The sequence below is a fragment of the Apostichopus japonicus genome, chromosome 19 (assembly GCF_037975245.1).
Source record: "Apostichopus japonicus isolate 1M-3 chromosome 19, ASM3797524v1, whole genome shotgun sequence".
In the NCBI taxonomy this organism is placed as follows: Eukaryota; Metazoa; Echinodermata; class Holothuroidea; order Aspidochirotida; family Stichopodidae; genus Apostichopus; species Apostichopus japonicus.
This window is the reverse complement of record NC_092579.1, coordinates 28,949,186-28,975,165: the sequence shown is the minus strand read 5'-3', so window position 1 is coordinate 28,975,165 and position 25,980 is coordinate 28,949,186. Positions and strand designations below refer to the sequence as shown.

Sequence of the window (25,980 nt, the reverse complement as noted above, 5' to 3'; positions counted from 1 at the left end):
GAAAACATTTATTTACACATATCTCCAAAAGTCAAATGAAATATCTCAAGAACCGTAACTCTAAAGCAATTTGTAGACGTGGTACATTATTTCTATGATTTGTTTATGACGTCAGCACAATTTGGTAGGGGTCAAAGGTCATTTGGCAGATGTTAACGTTGCCACCACATTTATCCCTACTATAGTTATGTCGATGAACCTGTTGTTCTGTGTTAGTGAAACTAAATGAAATGTTAACCATCTCGAGAATGCATGATTCCATGCATGAAATTGTTTTTTTACGAAACTTTTAGAGAAATAATCATGATTTGAAGGGAATTCACAAAACTTCAACATAGATGGAAAAAAAAATTGAAAATGTGGGTTTCTCGAGAGGCATCGTAATGTTTCCTGTGATATATTTTTGGTGTATTCAGTCAAACATCTTGGATTATGTTCAACTTGTCTCTTTAAAACATGGATTCCATTGACAAATTGAAGATGCGCATTACCACGCAAGAGAATTTGTTTTAATTATTTCATTACTAACGTCCAGTTTCATATTATGGCTTGTTATCTTTCCAGGGGTGGTCAACACGCCCGTCTCATCACGAAGATGATGACGCAAAACGAACGCACAGCGCAGTCTCAGTCAAAGTAGCCCCTCTGTTCAACATGCCAATGAATAGATTTACCGATCTCGTTATCAGCCCCAAAGGACACAGAAAGATATACGCTCATCAAGTAATCGTTGCCAGTTGGAGTAATACGTTTAAGCAGCATATTCTCAGTGAACGTAGAAAGTGGGACTGGTCCAAGGCCGAAGATGGGACAAAACTTGAAATTATACTGCAAGAAGATGGCGAATCTCTATCTTACATGGCAGACTTTATTCGTTACATGTACACGGAGTCCATAGATCTTAGCCTTCAGACGGTTTGGCATCATATTATTTTAGCTACTAAGTACGATGTGGCTCCGTTGTTGGTAGTTTGTACGCAGTTTATATACAAACAAGTTGCAGTACTACCTATTAGGCCCTACCTCCTCACATTTTTGGATCAAGCGGCAAACTGCAAATATACAAAGACAGTCGTCCAGACTACTATGCTCAGAATCCAGAGTGAACTTTTCTTCGAAGATGCAGAGGTGGTCTCTTCCTTCGATGTCGATTTCCTCTGTGACGTCCTCCGAAGTTCTAACGTCGTTGCTGATAGTGAGTACGCCATCTTCCAAAAACTGAAGCCAAAGATGGATGCTTTGAAGCAGGCAGGTAAGACCCGAGAACTTCATCGTCTTTTGGCTCTACTGCGTCTCACACAAATGAAAGCATCAGAACTAAGAGAGTTGTACTCCGGGGAATACATGGATGAGATGAGAAGCGCGTTCCCTGGAAGACTTGAATCTGCGTTGTGGACACGCGCGCTGTTCAACGAACAGAATTTTGACGAGGTACCAATCAACGTGGAGAGGACACGTCTGTATTTGGAAATCCCCGTGCCTTACATCGTGGAACATAATCAATACCAATATTACGATGAGGATGACAACTTGTACGAGGGGCAAAGTATGGAGTTTGAGCAAAGGGAATTTCATGAACTCCGCTTCAAAATCAAGAACGGCGAGCAGGTGGCTGAGGATAGTACGTACGTTAGAAGGCACGTACACTTCGAGAAGCGTAACATTCCCGTTTACCAAGTAACGGCAGGCGAACACAATGTTACACGACGTGGAGAAGAGTGCCGATTGGAAATTCCTTCGGGAAAGTTTGAGTTTGTTACTGTAAACTACTATCACACACTTTTAAAGACCTTTAAATTGATATTAGTTATCAGAATCGAAAGTCAGACAGGAACCAAACGAAGAGTCATCGCACACATCGGTACCCATACTGAAACAGGTGTCAAGTTCTCAATCTTTCCGCTTCCAATCAGTGAAGATTGTAGCATACGCATTACTAACGCCGTATGTTATGCATTTGAAAAAGTAGACGTGAAAAGTATGGATTGGAATGTAGCGTTGAAATTTCATCAAGTTGACAAGTTGCAGGAGCGAGCCGCTTCAAGTGGACTTTCGACTAATGGCGAATGGTGGACTAATGGCGAACTTTGGTAAATCTGACTATAGAATTGGACATGGACGAGAGTGGTGAGAGGGTTAAGGGGTGCTGGTATGTTTGGATAAAACAGCTGGACATAATTCTATACTTCTTGAATGGATAAGGAACAGTTAACACATAGCTTTAACCATCAACGGTCACAACCCGACTTGAGTGACGTATATTCAAGTATTTGAAACAGGTGAAAGTGTTTATTCTTATTATGATGATCTAATTATAAAGCATAATTACTTTAATGATAGCCTATATCACATCACCATTACCCAACCAATGCAGGATAAGTAACGCGCAGACATTCGGGCAACGCTGCGTCCTCTGTTTTGCCGACAAAATAGTAAGCGTATGCAATCGAGATTGTGCGTTTTTGTGACGTTTTTTTTTTAGCATGTTAACAGTAATCCTTGCAAGAGGCCCTGTTTTCAACAACAACAAAATCAAAATTCTATGAGGGTGTAGTTTTGACCTATAAATGCAGGAAATTTCCATCATTTTTATTGAGCAACTTTAACTACCAGAATATCCCTTTTATCTCTGTGTTTAAGAAAAAATGTGAAATATTTTGACGTCACTTCTAAATCCCACCTCCATCTCTAATCATTTTCAACAATTTTACAATTACAGCGCGTGGACTAACGGGGAAGGTGATCCGGGGGGGGGGGGGGGGTTCTCGAGTGGAAGGCCTACAGAATAAAAACTGAGTACTAAGAAGTTGCCCCATTTTCCATATTGGCAAAGAGAAGGAGAGGAAAGGGAGAAGGTTTGTTAAGATATCCATTTTCCACTGCGTAACGTGTGATAACAAGTGCATGGATTATTCTGAGGGGTTCAAAGGTTATAATTCTTAAGAATGATCATAAAAAGAAAAACATTTTACGTTAAGAAATCCAAAATGTACAAAATGGGAAAGGATGATATGAAAACATCTATACCACACGAAATTAAAGAGAATGATCAGTTTTTTCAGGTTTCAATCAGCGTTAATGAGGGATACGCTGATATAAACGTATGCAAAAAAAGTTGGCTATATATACTGACCATCTGTTGTTTAGCAACACCAATGGCAAGTAGCAAGTAGTTAGTCAATGGTAAGAGCATAGGTCTATGTAAAAGCTGAAATGCACTATATCTTTTCTGACAAAACTGTCCGAGACCGACCTATCAATATGCTGCTCGATGCACTAATATGATACGTCATATAAGGCTCCCCCCCAAAAAAAAAAAAAATTCTTCTCCCTTCAACGCCCCATCACGCTCACCTCCCCCCTTAAATGTAGGATCTCCCGCATGAACTTCCTCACCTCTAAATCACCCCCTCCCCGTCTCCCCCACCGCAGAAATAGGTTTTTCATCCGGTACTCATTTAATCTGAATATGTTCAACGCTTACGATAACAATATCATCACAGTTTCTTAAACTGACGCACGCCAAAATCGTTCCATCTGGTTTGCCCCGCCCCCACCCCCCCCCCCGCCCTCCTTTGTCCATCCCAGAAATACTTTATCATTATCGTCACATCGTCGAAAAGAAAATGCAGCAAGAGCAGGGATTATTTACATTATGACTCAGAAGGTGTTTTTTTTTATTTCTTTGATCATATTTGAATTCAATTTGTCGAAAGATGTTGAACGCTCGAGATAGCATGTAATCTCAACTCCTTAGAGATTCACACCCAAACCGTTCACCCCCCCCCCCCACTCTGTATACACTGATCCTCATTTTTTGCTCTCAAAATTACTTAGTTTTCCCCCTCCCACAACCCTGTCAAAAACCATTGTCATTCATATTATCTGAACATGTTTAACGCTCGCGATAACAATGTTGTCACAATTCCTTAAAGACGCACACCCAAATCGTTCCATCGGGTTTGACACCCCCCAACTTCCACCCCATCCCTACCCCCCCCCCACCCATGTCTGTTAGAGAAATACCTTTCGATTATCGTCACAGAAAAAGCAGCTGGAGCAGGCATTAATTACAATATGACTTAGGAATTTTTTTTTTTTAATCAGTCTTAGAATGACGTTCCCCTGGTAACACCGTCATTTAACCCCCTCTTCAACCCCCTTACAGAGTAACACTTCCATCCTAATGCATGGAATGTTCTCGTGAAACGCAGCACGCGATGATATTTGTTCTTTTTAAGTAATACTGTGGCTCCTAACTTATCGAATATTTCATTCTTCTTACGAAAGAGCTTAGACACACGTTGTATAATGTCATTAACGGCATCCGTAGTGACATCGTTATTTAGGCCAAACTCCTATTTTCATCATGTCTAAATTCTGCTTTCCGGACTTATCTTTTGTAATGATTGTAATAATGACACAATCCAACTACTTCTGTATCGTTTTTCTGTATCGGTTGAAATCCACTCGCTGAGATATTAATGAATCAATTTCTCGTACATTTTCATGGTAGGCCCCTCTGTTCATAGTCAATTAACGAGTATAACATTAGGTCCAAAGTAGTACCATTTTGCTCTCCATGTGCGTCTGTTACGGAAGAAACTCCGCGATACGTATCTACGGTGTCTCCTACACGACATCATTATAAACAACGTCTCAGTGGGGAAATGAGATCTTTTTGGTCGATTTATAATATTTATAATTGTTTAATGACATGAAAAAAGATTTACCTTTCTACTACTTTCCTATGATAATGGGACATATGAGAGGCAGGACAAAGAGTATGATGAATTAAGCTCCAAGTCTCCTAACGATCAATTCGATCAATTGTTAAAATAAAGAAGTATCCCGCATCTAAACACACGTTGTTTAAAGAAAAGCAAAGTCTCTCGCACGTCCCTCAGGTGCCCAAGAAAATCTTCTTCACCTCTCATCCTTCGCCTCCCCCCCCCCCCGGCCCTCTGCCTTCTCGAACAAGAGTTGGAACTCCCGCACGTCCGTAAGGCTCCCAAAGAAAACTTCCCCTCCCCTTAACGCCCCACCCCCTCGCCCTCCCCGAAATGTAGGATCTCCCACATTTCCTTCAGGCTCCCGAAGAAAACTTCCTCACCTGTGAGCATCCCCCACCCCCCCCCCCCCGTCACCCCGCAACAGAAGTATGGTTCTCGCACAGTACTGATTTTATTTGTACATGTTTAACGCTTACGATAACATATTATCACAATTCCTTTAAGACGCACACCCAATTCGTTCCATCGAGTTTTCCCCACCTATTCCCACCCCTCCCCACCCCCATGTATATTAAAGAATTACATTTTGAATCGTCGAAAAGAAAAAGCAACCGAAGCAGGCATTAATTATATTATGACTTAAAAGGTATTTTCTTTTTCTTTCTTTGTAAAGTTCTTAGAAAGACGTTCCCCTTATACCGTCATGTAACCCCTCTTCAAACCCCTACACATGTATTCTCCCCATCCCAATGCCTCAAATGTTTTCGTGAAACGCGCAGCACGCGACGATATTTTTTCTTTTTTTATTAATACTGCCGCGTCTCTTAACTTATAGCATATTTCGATTTTCCTATCGAAATGCTTAGACACACGTTGTATAAATGTCGTTACAGGCATCCGTAGTGACATCGTTATTTAGGCCAAAATCCTATTTTCATCATGTCTAATATCTGCTTTCTGGACTTACCTTTTGAAATGATTGTAATAATGACACTTTCCAACTACTTCTGAGTCGTATTTCTGTATCAGTTGAAATCCACTCGCTGAGATATTAATGAATCAATTTCTCGTACATTTTCACGGTAGGCCGCTCTGTTCAAGGTCAATTAGCGAGTATAACATTAGGTCCAAAGTAGTACCATTTTGCTCTCCATGTGCGTCTGTTATGGAAGAAACTCCGCGATACGTATCTACGGTGTCTCCTACACGACATCATTATGAACGTCTTTGTGGGAAAATTAAATCTGTTGATTTTTAAGGAGTTGCTTAATACCATGATTAAAGATTAATCATTCTACTACTTTACTATGATAATGGGACATGTGAGAGACAAGACAAAGACCATGATGAATCAAGCTCCAAGCTTTTTAATGGTTAATTGTTTAAAGAAATGTTGAAAAGTGACATCATATTTCCTGAATCATTCGTTTTATCTGAAGGTTCTCTCATTACGATTCCTTACAGAACGAGAAATGGGGAGTATCAGCATACTGCAAAATTGCAAGCTTAACTAGAATTAAAAAAATTACTGTGGTTTTTATGATGTAACATGAGCAGTTTTCTTCATGAATCTGATGTAATAGTGAAGGTGTACAAGTACTTGATCTTAGTAATACAGTGAAACGCAGTGTGATGTGACAAACAATAAATTCAAAATGACATAGGCTGTCCTGAAATGACCATTGACCTCAACAAAAGGCTTCTTGTACTAAATGTGATACATCAATATACTAAATATGGCATCTGTCCTTGCTGGAATATTCAGTGTGTAAAATATGGTTTTCACAATTTGACCCGGCCCTTGTGAGCTCAAACGACCGATGACCTCCGCCCACATTAGGCTTCTTTTACTCGATGTGGTACAATAACATACCAAATATGGAATTTGTCCAAGCTTCCCTTGCGATATTATGTTTAGGAAGGTGCGTTAGTCTGAGAGAAAGGTAAGAGGGGAGTGAAGTAAATGTTTGGCGTTGTTGTCTTCAAATGTCCTTTGATCTACACCAAATATAAAGCTCTTTAAATTTGACGTTACATCTACAAACCAAATATAAGATCTGTCCAAGGTTCTCTTCTTACAATATCATGTTTTCAAGGTTTTCACAACTTGACCTCTGATGACCTTCAACCCCACAAAAAACAATAGGCTTCTTGTACTAAATGTGGTAATTCTACACACCAAATATGAGGTCTCCCCAAGCTTCCCTTCTTGATATATCATATTTACAAGGTTTTCACAATTTGATCCCTGGTGATCCAAAATGCCCTTCGAACTCTTAAAAAAACTATAGGCTTCTTGTACTCAATGTGGTTCGTATACATATACAATATGAGATCTGCCCAAGCTTACAAACTTGAGATATCATGTTTACAAGGTTTTCACAATTTGACCCCTGGAGACCCCAAAATAACCTTTGACCTCCACAAAAACATTAGGCTTCTTGTATTCAAGGTTGTATTTCTACATTCCAAATATGAATTGGCCCGACCTTCCCTTCTTCAGATATTGTGTTTAAAAGCTGGGGCGTCACAAAGGCACACACACATACGCCAACATGATTGCAAAGGTTACGTTGCTAACTTCAAATGGGACTTTTGGCTAATGTTGTGTTGGCAAAGGTTTCTCTGAAATCTTTTCTATCCTTTCCTTTCATTATTGTGTTGTCTCCATGTCCTTCAAATCTGATAGTGTAGATGGAATGGTCATTTACCAGTCAAGTTCAGGCTTAATGTGTTTCAGTAAAATGATATGTCCAGGAATGTGCTTCACGTAGTTGGTAAAGAAAGTCAACCCACGCCAGAAACTTCACAAAATAGTCAAATATAGACAACAGCAAAAAGTAGTGACTTATACTTTCAAAATATATTTCATTTCTATATTTTAAAAAACAAACAAAACAACGATAACAACAAATATTGCATTTTAAGGCGGTGCATGATATTAAATGAGTTGATGCTACCTCAAAACTGTTAAAACATTCATTATAATTATGAGTTCATAAGTAACCCCTATATCAGTATAAAATAGACCATTTATTTATGAAACCACATGGTAGCACCATCAACTAAAGGATAACAAAACCAAAATGAAAGATAAAACCCAAACATGAATTTTCACGTAAATATGAATATGACTTTTTAGTCAAAATACTCAAATTTTTTTATTCAATGTTTACCAAAATGAAAGAACAATTTACCTCAAACTGTGTTGAATGAGAAAATAAATCGTGTTTTAGGGTATCTTGAAGCTAGTCAAGGTTGACGGCTCTTTTGTAATGCATGTGTCATTGAGTTTTACATTTCATGCACCTACATAGGTCATGTCAGGGAATGAACACTAACTTCTCCACTTTGAAATTACAGGCAGGACCTCCAATGATGAATAACCAACCCTACACAGAATGTGGGCAAAAGTCCTGCTTCCGTCGGTCGGAGAGAGAAAGATGAAAATAAGGGACAATCTTCCTCATCCGCCCTCAAAATGTGTCTTCCTATCCCTGCCTCTGGCTATGCATATTCATATGTTTTCTTTATTTATTTATATATTTTTTCATTAAATAGGTTTTCTTAATGCTGATTGGCTAGGTAATATTTTATTTGCATTCTCCATAGCTTTAATGTATTTTTCTAACCTTTTATAAGTTTTATGGTATATACCTTTTAAGGCGATATTTTTCTACTATTTGCTTTTGATTGTTTCCTGTATTTTAAATGTTTCCTGTATATTAATTGTTTCAATTCCTGTAAAGCGCTTCCAGCAGCGTTGCTGATGAACGCGCTATATAAATACTATTTTATTATTATTATTTTATTATGAGATTTTTGGATGGTCAGCTCATAGGAAGAAATACATGTTTCCTGATAATAATGAACCAACTCATTGCATGCCTAAGCCACAGTTTGGGGGAACCATAAGCACCTCAAACACTACAAGACTAGGCAAGGCTGTTTTGTTTCACTGAGGCTTTTATTGGTGAAGGCTGGTTTCTGCTGGAAACAAGCTCAAAAATATTGCACTATTAAAACTAAAACCCTTCTCTAAACATGACCAACATCACTCAACCTCCTTCACACCCTCCCTCCCCCACCTACTAACTCCCCCATCCCCTCCCTCCCTCCCCCATCCCCCAGAGTGCATCATGCACCATTCCGTTTCCATTCTCGTCATGATGTATCTTCAAAGGGGAAAACATCAGTTCCCCTTTTAGCACTCTGTTACGAACAAAAGAGAGCAAAATTGTTACCCATTCTTGTTCATTGATATCACCCTCTGTGATGAACCACAGTTACATGTTTATAGTTAAACCTTCTTTGTTATCATAGTTTGGAACATATTTTAAACAACAAACAAAACTTCATTCTAGAATCTCAAAGTATTAGGAAGCATGTAAATTGGCTCGAAGCAATGTCTGCTTTAGGAAGCTGAGGGTTTTAAAACAACTTTCAAAGTGAATTTCAGAAAGGAAAAGGAAAGGAAACGAGAGAAAGAGAGGGAGAGAATATTAGAAAACAAAAAGTAAATACTGCCAACTCCGAGCATTTCATTTGACACTTTCAGCCTGATATTTGGGGTCAAGGGAAAATATTAAAGGGAGTCTGTGTTCTTTTTCAAAACTGCAGAAATCATGACGATTTAAAAAACCAACAGACCGAGAGAAGATGTCTGCAGGGACAATTTTTGACGACTAAAATATTGTTACTTTTTCAAAATAGAGAGGATAAATTTTAAAACCAACTGTTTTGCCTGCTAGACTTGGTTCTGTTCTATTTGCGGAGCCAAAAGAAACAGTTTCAAGTCAGGGTTTAACCTTTGACACAAAAACTGATGTTGATATCGATAGAGATCATACAGATGAAGCAACTGTGATGACTTTGCCTTCATAATTCAAACCAGATTATAAAGTCAAATTGACTTCACAGAGCTGTTACTATTATTAGATCTTTAAAGTGTTATCTTCAAACCACACCATATTGATCATCCGGTGGCTCAATAACATATACTCCTGGGGTGGTTTTAGCCAGCACAATAAAATCAAGGGAGGCTCGCCCAAACTCTCTCCCCCTCCCCTGACAGACAGAATATTACAAAAGATTCTAGTGTACAGTACAAAAATATATAATGTGTATATGCAGTACAACCAACGATTTGAAATCCGTCAACGTTGTTTTAAAAGTTGCAAAAAATAGCAAAACTTTTGCATCAAAGAACTCTGCACCAAAACTTTTCAAAGGGAGGGGACACCCCTTCCCTAGATGACTTAACATACAAGTCTCTCCCCCTCCCCCGCCCCTGCCCCCCGCCCTCAGTTATAAAAGGTGGTTGGGCCCTTGTTGATTGTGCAAGCTGGCATGTCCGGTCAAATTTGATCAGATTATTTACGATAATTCTACCACAAATAAGCAGATCCCAGACTGAATAAAAATCTGTCTGATCACAGACTGTGTGACAAAGGTTTAATAAATCTTTGGAAACGAAATTAACTAATACAGTAATTAATTTTATTATGGAAAGATATCAATTCAATTCAATTCAAAATAGTGATTGATTCAAGAATTGCATCCTGACCTGTTATATGCTAACCCACTTGAACCAAATTCAAAAATTTTCAGATTATCCTAAGCTCTGAGCCATGAAAATTGATTCTGAATTTTTCTTTCCCATAAAATTGGGGGATGAAGCCATCGAATGAAGGTAATACATTGTGTTTCTAATATTGGCAACTGCCCATTTATTGCAAACCATGCTATCACACTAAGATTCACTCTGAGAGAGATTTTAAGCGTCCACTGTTACCTTTTTCAAAATTGACCTATCTGCACACTGCTGGTCGGATATTCCATTCGGTTCCGTAGGGGTGTTCTTTGTGCTCATTCCTGCCGAATCCAATGGAACAGTCCTACAGCCTCTAACTGTTAAATGAAGTATTCCCCCCTACAGAAGAAGAGATAGAAATATGTCACACTACTGGTCCTTCAGAAAACCTGAAAATCTTAGATAACATTTAACTCAACCATTTATGGAGCAAAGGAGATGACATTTAAAACCATCACGTTGTGGCTTTCCAATTTAATCTGAACGATACCAACCTCTGTCCAGTTCCCTAACACAATATCGTCGTCAATCACAGATGACTCACCTATCCTGATATCTAGTGTTCTCTAACTTCAAACCAGCCGGAAAAAAACAATGAATGAGAAAAAAAAGATTAGGAAAAAATTTGCTACATACCCCAGCTCCTTCGTTCCAGTGTTTCCCTTGAGGGTCAGATTCTGTTATGCCATCTCTCCTACATATTACTCCCTTAGCATCATCTACTGAATAAGCCAAGATCCAAACCTGTGGCAGAAAACATTGCATTAGGTGCCTTGGATTTTGAACAAATGGGGGAGGAGGGGGGACCAAGTGAGTTAAGAATCTCCCCCACCCCCCAAAAAAAAAAAGATACACACTTTACCATACCCCCACCCAACCCTTCCTTAACCATTCACAGCTGACGTACCAGATGTTCCTCAATACTAAAACATATTTGATGATATACTATATAGCCTATGTACACTACTGAGAACCTAATGTTAGGCTACCATCTGTAGTAGCCCTAAACATGGTCAACTCAAAGATTGCAAAAACATTAACTTTCCAAGCTATGTTGTTGTTCAAGGATTTTCCACACCCAGATAAAAAGGGTTTTCCATTTCCCTATTTCCCAATTTTCCAGACCCTGTGGGGATCATGCAAGGGCGGCGGAAGCACTTTTAATCTGGGGGGACACCAACGTCGAAGGGCACTTTGCAGAAATTCGATTGGACTGATGCAGCCTGATATTTAGTACCCTTTATAACTCTTATTGTATTATCTTATTTGCGTATACACATCACTCCATCAACGCCACCCCCCCCCCCTCAAGTAAACAATGCATACTAGCACTGCAATATCTAATGTGCAAATTGGGAAATTGGAAAATCATTATAAAGTCCAAGTCCCTGCACACGCGATTGATACATGCATGAAAGCAAATGAAATATGTCAAAATACTGAAAGAAAAATAATTTTCTATGTGTTTTGCAATGGTTTTACTGATATTATTATGATCATTATTATTGTAACAACTTTCCCAATAATTCTAACCAATTTGGAAGGGTTATAACACGGCAAATGAGTGTATGTTATTGGCATGCGATGTAATAACCAACGCATGCCTATATGATATGCACATTAACATGTTGAACGCGCGCTACGCGCGCGAAAAATTTTGCTAATATTTTTCGGGCAAGTCGTTACAGCCCCCCCCCCCCTCAAATCAAATTGGGCTCCTATGCCTGTGGTAGTAAACATTTAAAACTTCCCGAAATATTTCATTCGACGTGTGTTTCGCTTTGTAAACTCTTTATTTATTTAGAAATTTTTATGTAGAAAAAGGGCACATTTTTAACCTGAGGAAAAGTGGGGGGGCACGTGCCCCCTGTGCCCCCCCAGTTCCGCCGCCCTTGGGATCATGGGAGAAAAATTATCAATTTTTTTTTTTAAATGGTGTGCTATTATCAACAATTAATTGGGTATAACAGATAAAGACACAAAAGGGCAAACTCACCTGATCCTGCGGTCCCACGGATACCCGCCTAACCTTAGGACTGACAAGAATCCACCTGGTACCTTCTGGAAAGTTTGGTGTAACGTCCTGTCTGTACCACAAATTCTCTGTAAATTATACGGAAACGTCAAATGAAACTTATCGGATCTATCCCCGTGTGTTGTCAGAGAAATATGGATATTATTTGATTCAAAAGAACTGATCATTTCACAGTCACTCAAAAACAACAACAACAGCACCGAAATCAATTAATATCAATAACAAACTACGTGAAATATATTTCAATCAATTCTTACGTATATCCTGTCCCATCAAGGCCTAGCCTATTACATAATCCTTCTTTCCTTTTAGAGTTGTCAAAATTCTCCCAGACGGGATGAAAAGTACTATAACTGGTTTGCATCTGTTTATAATTCTTGTTTTGACAATCTCTAATCACAACAGGCTAAGCTGTATATAACATTGGGCCTAGGCTAGGTTTAACTCGCATGTATCGATTGCTCTCATGCCTTTTTTTTTTTAGCCTTTGAAGAAGATCATGCTAGGATCGAAACGTCAGGCCAACTTACTTTTACACATTCTCTTACACAGGCTCTCTAGTGGATAAGCAGTTTGCTAACAGTTTTATTTAATTTTAATATTATATTTGGACTAATATCTGGGCTGATGATTATTGAAATGCAAAGGACCCTCTGGTTATTAATGGATTTACAGTGGAACAAGTAAATGCTTTCAAGTTGTTGGGTACAAACATAATGGACAACCTGTCATGGAACATTAACACTGAGGAAATCTTAAAGAAGGGTTGTCAGAGACTGTATTTTAATTTGATAGAAACCCTTAAATCTCATGGTGTCAGTGCAAATGTTTGATGGACTTTTTATCATGCAGTTATAGAAAGTATCTTAACTACTAACATTTTTAGTCTGGTTTGGCCGCGTGAGTCAAAGAGATCTTAGAAAATTACAATCTGTAATAAGAAACGCTGAGCGCATTATTGGAACCTGCCTTCCCTCCCTTTACCAAGAGCGCATCCTGAAACAAGTCTATAATGTACTGAAGGATGCTATCCATCCAGCACAAAATTATTTCACGTTCTTGCCTTCTAGGAAGAGATTTATTGATAGTTACTATCCTTCAGCTGTGAGGACATATATACAACGCGCAACATACTCGTTGATTGTTACGTTACATCCTTAGCTTGCTGTTTCTTGCCATTTATTGTGCAATCTTTCGTAATCTTAATTTATCTGCTATACCAATTTTAGGATTTCTGAAGTATTTTTAACACTGTGTGTTTAATGTCTAGCAACATTTTCATCCTGGTATCCATCTATATTTTGAATCTGTGTTTAGTTTGTACTCATTTTGACTTTTGAGCTCTTGTTTTTACCCAATTTCCATTGAAACTTTTTATGATCAGTGGCTGAATAAATATCTATCTATTGTGCATGTGGGAGAGGGGGGTGGCAGGATGCACTGTGCTTGGGCAGTGGTTGGTTTTGGGGCACTTGTCGAGACTGAGTGTTGTCCTCTACTTGTTTTTTTTATTTCAATAGGCCGATCCATTTAGGTCTTGCCCTGGGGAGGACCTTTCATGGGGGTGTAATAAGTATATTAAGGATTATGTTTACCGGCTGCTAGGGTTATTTAAAGTTGTATCATTTTGCTGTTTTTAGAATTTAATTCAATTATATTTGGATTAATTCACAAGATTTGTATTGTTTTTAACTACAGCTTTGGTGATCTTCTGGCATTGCTGGAATGACCCTTGACCTCAGCTATGATACATTTGCAATGTTATATTAGACATGAGAGGACAGATTACGTCAATTTACTTGAATTATATCAACTTTTAATGAATTAAACTAAATGTGAAGGACTTCACAAAACTACCGAAGGTTTCTTAAGTTTCATTTCCTTTTTTGAAAAAAAACCAAAAGCTGATATATTTCTCTTTTGCTTGGTTCTTTGTAAAGTTCATTAATTTTTTTTTTTGCACCAACATCTGCTTAATTCTAACGAATACATTGATTTATCCCCGCAGTATTTCAATCACCGAGAATACTTACTCCTGGTATCAACAGCCCAGACGGCTGTAGCTCCAACCGAGATCTGCTTCAGAGGAGCTATTCCAGGAGCAGAGACATGAAACCAACCGTTCCCTGAGAGTAAATTAAAAGAGAATAGTTACCATAAGGCATATTAATTTGAGTGTGAACTTGTGGAGTGGGGGATGGGGTCGGGTGGGGAGGGGAGGGGAAGAAAGAGGCATTTGTCCACCACAATGGAAAAGGATTGCAATTGTTTTCCCTACTGTTTTACGGCCACTCTTGCAATCCAAAGATATTGGCAAAAGCAGCCGAAGAAAAAAGTTTGAACCAAATAATTGGTACAAAAATACTATACTTTAATTGGTAAACTTTCAGAAATTTATTTCTTGCGTTGTGTACTTCGCTGATAAAACTTTTTAAGTAAATCCTGTCAGTAAGATTTCACACTTCATGCATGGTGTACAACAATCCTTAGTGTGGCACAAAGGTCAAAGAAGCCATTCAGTATCATTAGGTGGACTCCCCAAATCTCAGCCTGTTTTGAAGAACTGCTACAAATAACATTTCATTTTTAAACAAAGCCTACTTTTATCAGAAATAAGTTTTGTCATTAAATTATCTATAGAGACAGGGGACTTAGCAAGGACTACACAACATACCTGAACCAGGCAAAAAAATGAATCCAAGTGAAGCTATATTTTAAAGTCGCTTTTTTTTTTCAATCGCCCATTTTTCCCATCCCCCCCCCAAAATGCCACAATGTAAAAAGAAGGAACCTCACAAACACAAAAGATCATGTAACATTGGTCGGGAAGGCTGTCTCACCTGTCACGTTATCCACGTGAACACCGTTCCTGAAGAAAGCCGATCCGTCCTTACCGATACCCCAGACACGATATTTACCGCCGACTGAAATCGACTGGAATGGCTGGTCGGTCGGAATGTGAAACCAAGATGAACCCTGGAGGAAAAAAATTGAAGTGACCAAATGTAAAAGACAGAGTGAGCATTGTTATGAGTGGTGGATGGAAGTGATTCCAATATTGTGACCTACCATACCCCCCCCTTCACCAATGCCCCCTCCCTCCCATCCCCCCAGCTCAGAACAACCACTTTAAATTAAAAACCAAATAAATAAAGCAAGAAATATGTCTTGACTGATATCCTAGTACTATGTACACTCCCAGAGTACCAGCCTTCATCACCCCAACCCCACCCAACTCCACCCACCCCACCCTCCATCATCACTTCATCTTGGCCCACCTACAGAAGATTCAAAGTCACTACAACCTGGACTAAAGATTCAAAACTTACAGCTGCAAACGAATATGGCCTAGTATCCCACAAAAGTCACCCCAATCAAATTTTATGTTGTGATTTGATTAATATTATGAGATTTACTTTCACCTCTGGTCTGGCATTTATGACGACTCTCTCAGGGATGTGCCCAGGATCTCCTGAGTGCCAGGTAAACTGATCGCCGTCCTGGGGAGGGGTCTAAGAGGGAGGGGGGTCCCCCTCCCCTTTGAGACATTTTTCGAGTTTTGAAGGTGCTCAGATGCCAAATGCTGGCACTTGTGTAGCTTTTTAAGCACATACACTAGTTTTGCTAACAATTTACATTTTTTTTAGTGAAATATATTACGTACCTGGTAAAAGTTATTTGTTTCAAAGAGATTTAAAAAGGGACCGATTGAGAGCCGTAAGTAATGTTTCTCGCATGCGTAACTGATGCATTATTAATCTGTATGATTTTGGCATAGGCTAGGCTCAATTTCAACCTGGTAAAAGTTATTTGTTTCAAAGAGATTTAAAAAGGGACCGATTGAGAGCCGTAAGTAATGTTTCTCGCATGCGTAACTGATGCATTATTAATCTGTATGATTTTGGCATAGGCTAGGCTCAATTTATGTTGAAGATATTGTTAGGAATATTGTCGGGATTTTAGATTAAAATAGTGATGGGCGGGATTCACGATTTTGAAGACAGTGCTGGGCTGTAATTTTAAGTGCTGGGCGGGGCCGTACAGTGCCGCCCAGCGTGGGCACATCCCTGCTCTCTTGAAACTGATAAAATAAGTTCTGCCTTTACCCTAGGATTGTGTCTGGTGACTCCTATCCTAGTCATTACATCACCATTAGTCCCTAGGGCCCAGACAGCAATGGGTCCATCTTGTGAGATGTCCGCATCGACCTGAAGGGACACGTCAATGAGGTCAAGTCCCTTGGCCCTCCTCCATGGCCCAGTCGTCACCAGCTGACAAGACCTTTGTGGATCAAAGTAAATGATAAAAACAAAATAGAAGAGGTTTTACTAGTTATCTATCTAATCATCTAATTTATATATTTTGGAATGCTATGTTTTTTTTTCTTTCAACCATTCACTCCTTCAGCTCCATGGCTAACTCCATCTTTGTTATGGTTTCTCTTCACAGTTCATCTCAAGCAGTCTTTTCATCTCCCTGGCAACTGTTCTGCCAAAATTCTACTCTTTCATTCTTGGTTGTTCAATGTTCCAATTGACTTTTCTCTATGTCTAGTTCACTTGTTCTCCTTCTCATTTTTTTTTGCAGTGTGCCTCCGAAGAAGATCCTGCTAGGATGGGAATGTCACTTGCTTAAACAGGCTTTTGCAATAGATCAGCAGTCAGTCATTACACAGTGTTCTGTCTTTAGAATTTCATATTCAAACCAAAACTAATACTTCTTCCTCACTGGGTTTATGATAACCTCAGTTAAAGTCGCATAGAGAGGACAGTAATACTCATTGCCACTGCATTTCAAAAACTGGCGTTCATATTCATAACAGTACACAGCAGTAGGCTGAATCAGGTAAAAACCTAACTACATTTAACATCGGAGAAATGTAACGAAAATTGAGTTTGAACTGAAGCTCGACCAAACTTCCAACTGAAACTTGAGTCTGAATGCAAAATAACTGGATGCCAACAATAATAAGTTGAGCAATAACTGTGTCATCTGAAACTGTACTGGAATCACTGATTTTATATATGAGTGTCATTATTAGCATAATCACTGATTTTAGTGTCATTATTAACATAAATGTCTACCTGAACCATCGCCTTCTACGGACGTAGTCATTCCATCGCTTCTCCTTGTGAAATCCTTTGCTACTGTAAATGAAAGAAGACGTTAACAGATTTACTCGTTACTACGGTTGTCAAATTAATATCACAAGGAGAGTAAGAAAGCGAAAGCATATATAAGCAATAATTATAAGGGTGCTAACACATGAATGTAACATACAAATTAGGAGGGGAGGGGGAGGGGGAAGGGGGAGAGGGCCTACTTCTTCCAGAGGTCTAGAGAGCTGTTCTTTGTTTCCAAATAGACTTGACGGGGCAAAATGAAAACATGGCAGAGTAAAGGAGACACTTGATGGAAACTTTAAGGAGATAAAAACTTTAAGCAGATAAAAAGAACACGTCTTCGTTGTTGATGACGTGAGTTCATTATGCAGTCAGCAGATGCGAAGGTCCCTCACTGAATGCAATGAACTTGAGAGTAAATCCTAACACTACCATTGTCCATTTCAACCTTCTGTATGTCCCAAAAAGAAGGAAAACACCTTTTGTTTCTGTTAGAAGGAGGCGAGATGAGGGGGGGATGGGGAGGGGGGTGTTATCTCTATCACGATGACATAATTCCTTTATTACTCCTTCAAAGCAGCACAATTTTAGTTTGTTAAATTGGTTGCTGGGCAACAGCTTTCTCTAATTTGCTGTTTAAGAGCCATTACAAGCTGCATATTCACCTCTTTATAAGGTGTAATCCCAAAAGAGATCATGATGGAAACACCTACAAGTTTTTGCCATCAGTGATAGGTAACAGTGTCAGAAAGGATGAGAAAATATGAAGCAAGGTTCATGCTACTGCACTCAGAAAAGGCCCTAGCTACTTGAAGCACCACACTACAACCATACCCAATGTACGCTAAGTTTGAACTGGCCTATATGGAAACAAAAGGTGCACAGGTTGTCGGTGCAAGATTCGAGATGCATGATCATTGCTCAAGAGAATGAAGATAAACTATTGCTTGAATAGTTACTTTAAATAGACGAAAAGAGAGGATAGTGGAATAATATAGACAAATTGTTGATTATTTGCAAAACATTTTCAAACAAAAGCCATGCCCTGTACATGCATGGATCAAAAATATATATTGTGTGAGTTGTGACTCTTGGGGGAAAAAAATAAAAGCAATTCCTTGTAATTCCATCCACCATTATTTGCCAAAATCTTTTTTCTTTTTTAGACAACTTCCACCATGAAAATGTACCATGACTGGTGCAACCAACACCCCTCCCTCACACACACACCTCTCTTTAGGGGTAGCCCTTCTCCTCTTCATTGGGTTCCTCCAGGGAACAGCATGGATTGGCAAATCCATGAAGGCAGTGGTATTTGAGCCACTCAATGATGAAAGAAAATATTACAACTTAAAAAGATAAGCTCAGGTTTATACTTATATATAGTAAACACAAAAAGAGAGAAACTAGCTGTTTCAACGGTCAGCTTTTTACCAATAGCTGAAGCGCCACAGCCATGAAAATCACAATAATTGTATCCTAATTTGTATTATCCACTGAATATTGCTGGATATGCATATTTGACTAGATATAAAGACCATAAATGAATGTCTGTGAGTCTTTAATTATATCAGTATGATAAACTAAAATAGCTGTTTGTAATTCCAAAAAAATAATTCCAAATTGTAAAATGATATTTTTAACACAGGATCCTCCCATTGCATTATTCTTTACTGTTAACCTGCTAGCTTAAACGTAACTTTTTATGGCCGGAATATAAAAAAGATTATGAAAGTACTTACTGCTTGAAATCTCTAGCAAATTGCCAGCCTTCCTTATCTGTGCTACCCTTAACACTGAAGTCAATCTGCCATTCTGAAGTCTGGAGTAGATCAAGAGGTGACAAATGACGTTTTGATAAAGAACTAAATTTATCGCAAAGTTATAAATTAGAAAGTGACTGGTTAGGATACAGTTGACTCTCTTATATTGGTTTGAAAGAATGCTAAGATGGTAGTACTTGCATTGACTGGGATGTATTAATATTCAAAATTAAAGATAAACTGTGAATTTAAGGAAGAGTTTTGATATATCAAAGAAAAGAAAAAGAAAAGAAAACCTTGAGTGCTACGTAGTTATGTTTCCATCGCTTTATTGCTTCTTTAAGGCTTTATTTGATGGTGACACGCCTCAGTGCAGGCCTAATTTGTTAATGTTAATCCATTGTTTAACAGTTCTAATAATTCAACCAAAATGTGTTCTTTTCAATTCAGGTAAACAGCACAACATCGCTGGATGACATTCAAGAGCACTTGTCCTTGAAAAATGTATAACACATTACACTGTAAAGTAATCTGAGGCTATAAAAGTCTTTGTTTTTCCCATACACACATAGTTTTAATCAGATGCAACACAAAACTCAATGGTAAAACATAAGACTTTATGGCCTTAAATTTACATGTTCACAATACATCTAAAATTTGTCAAAGACAAATGGTGCTGCCGTCTTGTTTATATGAATTTGAAGGACAAGTTTGGGTTGAGTTATTTGAATTTATAAAGAAAGGTTGGGTTGATATTAACATGTCGATATGCAACATAAGAGCCAACATCATCATCATCATCATCCTCAGTATCTCTGAGAACTTTAAAGCAGAATTCCAGAGTTTCAGCATTACTTTTGAATAAAATGTTGAAAAACCAAGTAAATAGCGATCATGGAAACACAACCACTAGCAATCAGGTTTTGTTATTTTTTCTAGAACTATAACATATTCAAGACTCAAATTCTGTCTAACAGCCACTCCTTATTAAATCTGTGATGCACTACACTATACTCATTGCACTATATACTGTAACCACGGTTTGCTGTCTTACCCAGTGCCACTCCTTATAAAATCTGTGATGTACTACACTATACTCATTGCTATATACTGTAACCACGGTTTGCTGTCTTACCCAGTGCCACTCCTTATTAAATCTGTGATGTACTACACTATACTCATTGCACTATATACTGTAACCACGGTTTGCTGTCTTACCCAGTGCCACTCCTTATTAAATCTGTGATGTACTACACTATACTCATTGCTATATACTGTAACCACGGTTTGCTGTCTTACCCAGTGCCACTCCTTATTAAATCTGTGATGTACTACACTATACTCATTGCTATATACTGTAACCACGGTTTGCTGTCTTACCCAGTGCCACTCCTTATTAAATATGTGATGTACTACACTATACTCATTGTACTATATACAGTAACCACGGTCTGCTGTCTTACCCAGTGCCACTCCTTATTAAATCTGTGATGTAATACACTATACTCATTGTACTATATACTGTAACCACGGTCTGCTGTCTTACCCAGTGCCACTCCTTAATAAATCTGTGATGTAATACACTATACTCATTGCACTATATACTGCAACCACGGTTTGCTGTCTTACCCAGTGCCACTCCTTATTAATTCTGTGATGTAATACACTATACACATTGCACTATATACTGCAACCACGGTTTGCTGTCTTACCCAGTGCCACTCCTTATTAAATCTGGGATGAACTACACTATACACATTGCACTATATACTGTAACCACGGTTTGCTGTCTTACCCAGTGCCATTGTCCAGACGGAGGTGTGACCGTATCCTTTGATTCCGTAACTTTCCCTGAATCTGTCATCCAGAGTATATGCCTGATTGAGCCAAAACAAAATAAAATATATTACTGGGTATATTGAAGGGGTGTTCCTGGTGCCTGCTGGGAGGACAAGGGCTCCTGAAAGGGGTGGAGGGGGGGGGGCTTGTAAAGAACAAGAGGTCTACAGCAAAGTCTTACAAGTTTCATAAAGCTACATTTTGTGTTTCCAGTTTGCTGCAATCTAATGTTACCATAGATCATCATTTAAAAAAAAATTGCAACATGGTTAAACACAATTCCTTGAAAATTAAACTTCATGACTTTTCCATGTTCCAAAAAATAAAAAAATTCCATGATCTCTTTCATTTTGCGTTGGGCATAAATTTTTGTACCACAGAGTCAGCAAGGAAAAATTTAGAAAACCATTCCATTTTCCAAGACCCTTTCATGACTTTTGATATTTTTACTCCAGACTTTGTCCCCAACTTTTCTCAGGCCAGGAAATTGACTCTTCCAGGGATTCTATGACTGAAGGAGACGTGTTTGTGGGTATATGCGCGCAGGATATGTTACTTAACTCTGCCAAAGAAACACAGGAAATGATGAAATCGGGCATGAGGTGTCTCTGAGAATCATTCGAGGGAGGGAACAGCATTCGAGGGGGGGAGATCGATACATCTGAAATGTCCCATCAAACTTGGATTTGACAAGTATGAGACCCTAGATTTACAACCAAGGGAACAACCATATTCACCATCCTATTAAATATTGGTACTGGTTTAACTTTTATAATAGAGCGAAGGGTTGATGTAAAAAGCGACTCACTTTCTGCTAAATCCGTAGAGCGGACTCCACCTCTGATTCTCGAAGAGGTAAACTTTCTTCGTATCTGTTTGGTCATAGATCCCCGAGGTGCTGCTATTTACGCCTGTTGACAAAAATATTCAATTTTCGGCTTTGAAATATTTACATTTTTGTATATATATTCTCAATTTTTACATGCAAATAAATGCAACATAGGAAAAATATGCATACATATTATAAATAAATAAACATTGTCATAGTCTGATCCACTTCCTAAATTTCTGAAGTTCCGTAGTCAAACTCAATCTTCAACATCAATTATATCTTGATGGATGACATAAGACACAACGTTAAGGTTTGATATGTGATAGACTGAAAAGTAACACAGCTATCAGAGCAGGTTGCATTTCTGTACCAATTGTTAACTTTTTATAAAAATGACCAAAGTTTAAACAGCTGAGTTTCATCATTCAGGGATGTAAGTGCAGCCAAAAAAAAAAAACGGAAAACTATTCGGAGACCCCGGGTGAATGCCGTCCTAACACATCCTACTCCTAGCTCTGACTACTTACACACTATCGTTAAGTTAGGCTAGCTCAGAAGTATTAGCGCTAACACATCTTACCCCTAGTTCTTACTACTTACACACTATCATTATGTTAGGCTAGCTCAAAGTTACGAATACGTCGCAGCCAACTACGGAATAAAAAACAGTCTCACATTCGAATGCGATCACAAATATCGACTTTCATATGCGTATCCCGTAGATTTCCGCCGCTCACAAATATCACAAGCGTTAATTCCGAAAGTTATGTCGAGCACCAGCAGTTACGAAGATATTAATTTAGCAGTCCAATCAACGTGAATTAGGCAAGGTTTTTCAACGACAGAAATGAGCTATGGCGATTTGAAGTTCGCACGTACGCAACGATATTCACATGGCACAATGTTGTACAGTGCAATGCGATGATGCGAAACAGGAATGGTATTTTGATTGATCGATGAGTGAAAGTTGAAGTTAGCTTGCTGCAACGGGCCAGGCATTTTTGCCGCGTTGTGTCTTTGATATTCGAACAATTTTGTGGAACATTATTGGAATTAAAAAAAAAACGGATTTCCGTAAAAATACGGAAGACTTACATCCCTGAAAAAAAAACCGGATTTCCGTAAAAATACGGAAGACTTACATCCCTGATCATTTTAGCTGGCTGGACTTTATAGTCAGTCCAATACACAGACGTTTAAGTCTTAGTTCCTCGATACAACAAAAACTCAAACATTAACATTTTTACAGCCTCAAATGACAACTTTTTACATGTGTAAAAGAAAATTCTCAAGGACAAGTGCTGCTTAATGTCATCCATGTATGTTTGATTGTTTATATGAAGTTACAAGAACAAATTTTGGTTAAGTTTATAGAATTTATAAAAATTCTGGATTTAGATTAATTTTATAAAAAGGCCTGCACCTGACGAGCCGAAATCATCATCAATTTAAAATTAAAGAAGTGGTTTGCTTGGACTATGATTTACTATGAAAAAAGGAAATTCTGCCAAGTCATGATTGGCTTCACTCTTATTCACTCATATTTGGGGGGTAGGGCATCCTAAAATTCTCAAATGGATAAAAAGTGTGTACCTTTCTTCTTACCCTTAAAAATTCCCCCTCCATAGCCTCCTGTCCAAACCCAAACCGCATGGTCCATTCCAATACCCCACACTACCCCTGCTGGGCAGCTCTCAATGTGGTGCAGGTGACCGCCTATCTGTTGCCAGTACCTGTTGTAAAGGATGAAAAAGAAATGATAGTATTAACACACAAGTTGCCAGATAATTTCCTTAAAGTGATATCGTCTCGAGATGGGCGGAAACTACTTCCATGACTCATCTTACAAAATTACCGGAAATGTTTTTTGGGCCAAGTTACCTGGTTTTGTATCAAATTTTGATAAATGTAAGACTCAATCTGATATCATCACTGTGTATTATTCCGTTATTTCTAGTTTCAAGAAATCAAATAATTATTTCCACTGATCTGACTAAGCAGTTGAGAACGACACTGATTCAGTCTGATTTTTCTCGATAGTACGGTTCTCAAACACTCGGTACTCGAGTAATGTCTGACATACCGTGGCTTTTCAACATACAGATAATAATAAAAATCATAATATGTGCTATTTATAAAGCACTTTCCAATATAATCTCAAAGCACTGTACAGATATAAATACCTAAAAGATATCAAACAATACAAAAACTTGCACCGGGTAACTCAAAATAACAATACAAAAAAAAGAAAAGGAGTATTAAAACATAAGAGCAAATATTTACATTACATTACAAGTATAAAGTGTTCATGTTAAACATTTAAAAATATGTGTTTTCAAATCTCTTTTAAAATGATTAAGATTAGTTAAAGAACAGATATTTCCTGGAAGACTGTTCCAAACCATGGGGGCAGCTACTGTGAAAGATCTCTCTCAGTAGAAGTTGATCTTTGATTTAGAAGGATGGCAAAGAAAGAGTTGTGGTGAGGAGCGTAAACTACGACTTGGTTCATATTTGGTGATGAGTTCCGAAATGTTGACAGGAGCCATATTATTTAGAGATTTGAAAGTGAGCAGTGCAATCTTATAATTGATACGTTGTTGTATTGGTAGCCAATGCAGTTCGCGGAGGATGGGGGTTATATGCTCATTCTTCTTGGAAGGTGTCACTAATCGGGCGGCAGAATTTAGTACTCACATCTGTTTAGCAGGAGAGAGTTCCGTGTCTGGCTTGGTCTGATGGTAAAAGACATCACCCCTGGAGGTGGTGCACCATGCAGCGTAGGGGCTGGGCGTGGCAGCGACGTCCTGTATATCTGAGCATGCCAGACTTATTGCAACTATCTAAAGAGGATCAAAGAAACTAAACATATCATATCATGGCAATATTCAGTTTTAGATAATCAAAACAAAAAAAATTGTATTGGAAAACCAATTCATGAAAACAAGTTAAACAATGAAATCATCTTTAATGGCTATCGAGTGATAAAATCAGCTAAATTAAGCAGATGCCAAAGAGGTTTAATACTTGGAAACCATTTCTAGCAAAATAAAAGAAAAACAAGAAGTAAGGTACATTTGTGATTCCCTGAGAGTGACGAGATATGACATTTGAAAGAAAAAAACATTGTATTGGAAGACCAATTCATGAAAACAGGTTAAACAATGAAATAATCTTTAGATGGTCTGTAAATTTTACCAATTGATACTTTGAGTATTACTAAAATCAGCTAAATTAAGCAGATGCCAAAGAAGTTAAATACTTTAAGACATCACATACCAATATTTAGCAAAACCACATTTGCGATTCCCTGACTGTAACGAGATATGACTTTTAAAAGAGAAAAACCTTCTCATATGAAATCGAAACACGAAGTGACAAAAATGTTGTACGTAAAGTTTGAAGACCCCTTCTTGCCGAGGAGACCCGATTTAGGACAACTCTTACCCAATCTCGGAGTTCTTCCTCTGTCCCGACTCTGAATCTGACCGGGTTTTTATCCAGAATACTCTTGGCAGTGAGGATGCTGAAGGTGGGCTTATCTCCAGTGCTGACTTCAAAGACGCAGGTGACTTCTGAGATTGGAATTTGTAATTTCTGCAGGAAGTGAAAATAAAATCGAGATAGCACGTACTGAGGAGGATACCGTAGAAGTGTTCTGCTCTCTATCTTTCCATCCCCCTGACAAGAGATCTGAACACCAAGATTACAGCTTTCTTTCTATATTTATATTTCAAAGATTTTTTAACTTCAGAGCTCAAACACTATAATATTGATAGTGCACTACAATAATAGCAAATAACTTTCACCACAAGAACTTACCATTCTTCTTTAAATTGTTTTGGTTCATACAGATGATAGATTTGAAAAGTCTTCAGATTTTTTGTTTTGAATAAGCAATGGCATGGAGTGGGCAAGTTTGAAGGAGGAGGGAGGGGAGGTGGCAAAACTCCACCTGTGTATGTGTCATGTATGCACACAAAAATTCTGTTGCCAGTAAACATGATTCAGTAATCATAATTTTTGTTTCAATAATAGAATTCTTCATGCTCATGCTCAGTA

The 25,980-nt window shown here is 38.3% G+C and overlaps 3 protein-coding genes across 7 annotated transcripts in view; 2 read left to right on the top strand and 1 right to left on the bottom strand.

Moving 5' to 3' along the window:
* Positions 1–2,674, top strand: part of LOC139959751 (uncharacterized) — a 5,530-nt gene extending 2,856 nt beyond the window's left edge. Inside the window, exon 3 of the mRNA XM_071957585.1 lies at positions 565–2,674. Coding sequence (XP_071813686.1) covers positions 565–2,094 — 1,530 coding nt within the window. The 3' untranslated portion in view covers positions 2,095–2,674. The remainder of the gene's footprint in view (positions 1–564) is intronic.
* LOC139959755 (uncharacterized) overlaps positions 1–4,924 on the top strand; it is a 66,054-nt gene extending 61,130 nt beyond the window's left edge. The window contains exon 4 of the transcript XR_011790217.1: positions 3,074–4,924. The gene's annotated coding sequence lies outside the window, so the exon portion shown is untranslated. The remainder of the gene's footprint in view (positions 1–3,073) is intronic.
* A 2,657-nt stretch (positions 4,925–7,581) lies between these two features.
* LOC139959605 (tectonin beta-propeller repeat-containing protein 1-like) overlaps positions 7,582–25,980 on the bottom strand; it is a 35,848-nt gene continuing 17,449 nt past the window's right edge. For 2 of the 5 annotated variants that reach the window (XM_071957336.1, XM_071957337.1), the window contains exons 12-25: positions 25,366–25,515; positions 24,616–24,761; positions 23,524–23,651; positions 21,895–21,997; positions 21,043–21,124; positions 19,227–19,306; positions 18,715–18,807; positions 17,446–17,508; positions 16,468–16,642; positions 15,202–15,337; positions 14,395–14,487; positions 12,323–12,429; positions 10,963–11,070; positions 7,582–10,665 (exon numbers count right to left, since the gene is read on the bottom strand). In XM_071957336.1, coding sequence (XP_071813437.1) covers positions 10,510–10,665; positions 10,963–11,070; positions 12,323–12,429; positions 14,395–14,487; positions 15,202–15,337; positions 16,468–16,642; positions 17,446–17,508; positions 18,715–18,807; positions 19,227–19,306; positions 21,043–21,124; positions 21,895–21,997; positions 23,524–23,651; positions 24,616–24,761; positions 25,366–25,515 — 1,620 coding nt within the window. In that variant the 3' untranslated portion in view covers positions 7,582–10,509. The remainder of the gene's footprint in view (positions 10,666–10,962; positions 11,071–12,322; positions 12,430–14,394; positions 14,488–15,201; positions 15,338–16,467; positions 16,643–17,445; positions 17,509–18,714; positions 18,808–19,226; positions 19,307–21,042; positions 21,125–21,894; positions 21,998–23,523; positions 23,652–24,615; positions 24,762–25,365; positions 25,516–25,980) is intronic. The other 3 variants (XM_071957338.1, XM_071957339.1, XM_071957340.1) reach the window with 3 other exon arrangements.